The following is a 2,965-nucleotide window of genomic DNA, read 5'->3' as shown; positions in this document are numbered from 1 at the left end:
GTTATATGTAATTGGATAGCTTCATATATGTAGTTAGACATTTTGATAAATGTAGTTGGACAGGTTGATATATCTACTTGGATATTTTGATGAATGTTGTTCGATAGTTATGTATACAATTGGCCTTTTAAACTAAACTTGAATGTTGTCAAGTTGTTATGTGTACAAACTTGAAGGTAGTTAAGTCTACAGTCTTAATAGAACACCTGAACTTAACTACTATCAAGTTAACTGTGAACAAACTTGACAGATATTAAGTCAAAATCTATTCCAGAATAACATATTTAATTTGGACTTAACAGGTATCAAGTTGATCTTCTATAGACTCATAGGAAGTTGTGTCTACAGTTGCCATTTTAACTTGAACTTAACTATTGTCAAGTTATTTTATGAACAAACTTGAAGGTAGTTAAGTCCACAGTTTTCAGACAAAACCTGAACTTAACTATTGTCGAGTTGTTTTACGAACAAACTTGAAAGTAGTTAAGTTCACAGTCTTCAGACAAAACCTGAATTTAACTATTGTCAAGTTGTTTTATGTACAAACTTGAAGGTAGTTAAGTTCACGATCTTCAAACAAAACCTGAACTTAACTATTGTCAAGTTGTTTTATGTACAAACTTGAAGGTAGTTAAGTTCACGGTCTTTAAACAAAACCTGAACTTAACTATTGTAAAGTTGTTTTATGTATAAACTTGAAGGTAGTTAAGTCTACAATCTTTAGACAAAACCTGAACTTAACTATTGTCAAGTTGTTTTATATACCAACTTGAAGGCAGTTAAGTCAACGGTCTTTAGAGAAAACCTGAACTTAACCATTGTCAAGTTGTTTTATGTACAAACTTGAAGGTAGTTAAGTCTATAGTCTTCAGACAAAACCTAAACTTAACTATTGTCAAGTTCCTTATCAATAAACGTGAGAACAGTTGAGTCCATAGTTTGAGAATAAAAATGTAATTTTCATTCATACTTTATACATAACTCATCATAACATATATGTATAAAAGTAACAAATATCTCCATTTCTATGGGTATGCAAAAAAAAGGATCATTATTACAATATTCATCTATGTGCTTATCCTATCACCTTATACAAAAAAAGTAACTTACATTTCCGTTCACATGGGTACCAAAAAAACAAAAAAGCTGACTATTACAATTTTCATTCCATGTAAGTTCATAGAGTGCCAAAGCTATCATGATATCAAGGGATTGGTCGTTTGCATGTTTTCCGATTATGCCCATATTGACCACATTGACTACAACAAGATGTGTGTTTGCCCTCTCCACCAGAAGAAATTCTTACTTTCCTTGGTCTTCCTGTTGGACGTCTCGTTTTAGGTGGTAACACAACTTTGTCACGAATATGATTAGGTACTACCCAATCTATTTCATTTCCAGTTGGATAAATACACTCTGAATATGAAGATAACAATGCTTTAGTAGTAAAATACTTGGAGCACAAAGTGTAACATGAAATGTTGTAAATCTACAAGCAGCAATAGCATGTGCACATGGAACATGATCAAGATCAAATTGTCGACATGTGCATGAACGAGTGTCTAAATTCACTTGAGCACTAATGCCAGCATAGTTAACATTACACTCCTTGGAGTTGATAGGTTCCACTAGATATGTTGCTGACATATTATACCTCGAATGAAGTTCTCCATCAGCCCACATGGTAAGTTCAGTTGACATTGACATTGCTTGTTGTTGACGAGTCACAAATCATTTTTGAAGTAAGTTTCTCAATTCTTCAACCAATTGCAAAACTGGAAGATCTCTAGCATTTTTCAACATAGCATTAAGGCTTTCAACGATCCCTGTCGTCATGATATTATATCTTTTTCCGGTAGAATATGAACGTGCCCATCGATCAACACCTATATCCATCAAATATCTTGCTGCTCTTGGGTCAATCATCTCTAGTTGCCCAAATATAAAATTAAACTCTGAAACATGATAAGCATGGGCAGCATCATGGAAGAACTTATGAATTGCAGGATTCTTGAACTTTGTCTTCAAATTTTGTCCAACGTGATAAGTGCAGACACCATGCCTCGCATGGGGAAATACTTTATGTACTGCTTTTTCAATGCTACCATGTTGATCTGATATCACAAACAAATCATCAATGTGTCCAAGTGCATCATGCAGTTTTTGTAAAAACCACTCCCATGAGGCATCATTTTCTGAATCACCAATCCCAAAGGCTAAAGGGTATATCTGATTGTTGTCATCTTTACACGCTGCAATAAATAAAGTCCCTAAGTACTTTGCTTTCAAAAATGTCCCATCAACTGCAATCACAGGCCTTATTGATGTGTGAAACCCAACAAAAGATGCACCAATCGACATAAAAAAGTATTTGAATTGATTATCACAATCAGTAACTATATCAGTAATGGTACCAAGATTTTTTTGCTCTAAAACATAGCAATAGGATGATAAAGTGTTATAAGACTCCTCAGGTGATCCCTTAATAGAACCTAGAGCAAGTTCTTTGGCTCTCCATGCCTTATCATAACTGATTTGAACACCATACTGCTTTCGAATGTCTGCTACAATGTCTTTTGGTCAAAATTCACAACCAACCCCTTGATATGTTTCTTTTATACTCTCACCAATCAACCAACTACTTGCATGTCGATTGTCACGAGACATCATACCTAACCGACAAGTGTGTGTTGAATAGAATTTCATTATTTGAAACATATTGGAAATCCCCAACTTGGTAGCACGAACTCGCCACTTGCATTCTTTATCAAAACTTTCAACAAGCAATAACTTAGTAGTGGATTTAGTTGTTTTGAACTCAAACTTCCTTTTCAGAGCCATCATATACAACTTCCTTTATAATTCTTTCTTATTTGAGTATATTTGGTGCTCTTCTAGATGGTCATCACTAATTCCACTAACTATAGGTTGTTGCATCATGTTTTGTCTTTCATTTGCTACATCT

The 2,965-nt window shown here is 34.1% G+C and overlaps 1 protein-coding gene across 1 annotated transcript; it reads right to left on the bottom strand.

Moving 5' to 3' along the window:
- Nucleotides 1-1,731: 1,731 nt before the first annotated feature.
- On the bottom strand, nt 1,732-2,361 carry LOC104881328 (uncharacterized). The gene has a single exon (XM_010661221.1). It carries the CDS (start codon nt 2,359-2,361, stop codon nt 1,732-1,734), a length of 630 nt encoding a protein of 209 aa, XP_010659523.1.
- Between the last annotated feature and the right edge of the window lie 604 nt (nt 2,362-2,965).

The sequence above is a fragment of the Vitis vinifera genome, chromosome 13 (assembly GCF_030704535.1).
Source record: "Vitis vinifera cultivar Pinot Noir 40024 chromosome 13, ASM3070453v1".
Classification (NCBI taxonomy): Eukaryota; Viridiplantae; Streptophyta; class Magnoliopsida; order Vitales; family Vitaceae; genus Vitis; species Vitis vinifera.
This window is presented reverse-complemented; position numbering and strand designations above follow the sequence as displayed.

Coding starts and splice junctions, on each gene's coding strand:
- LOC104881328 (XM_010661221.1), bottom strand. CDS start 2,361: ATGTCGATTGGTGCATCTTTTGTTGGGTTTCACACATCAATAAGGCCT.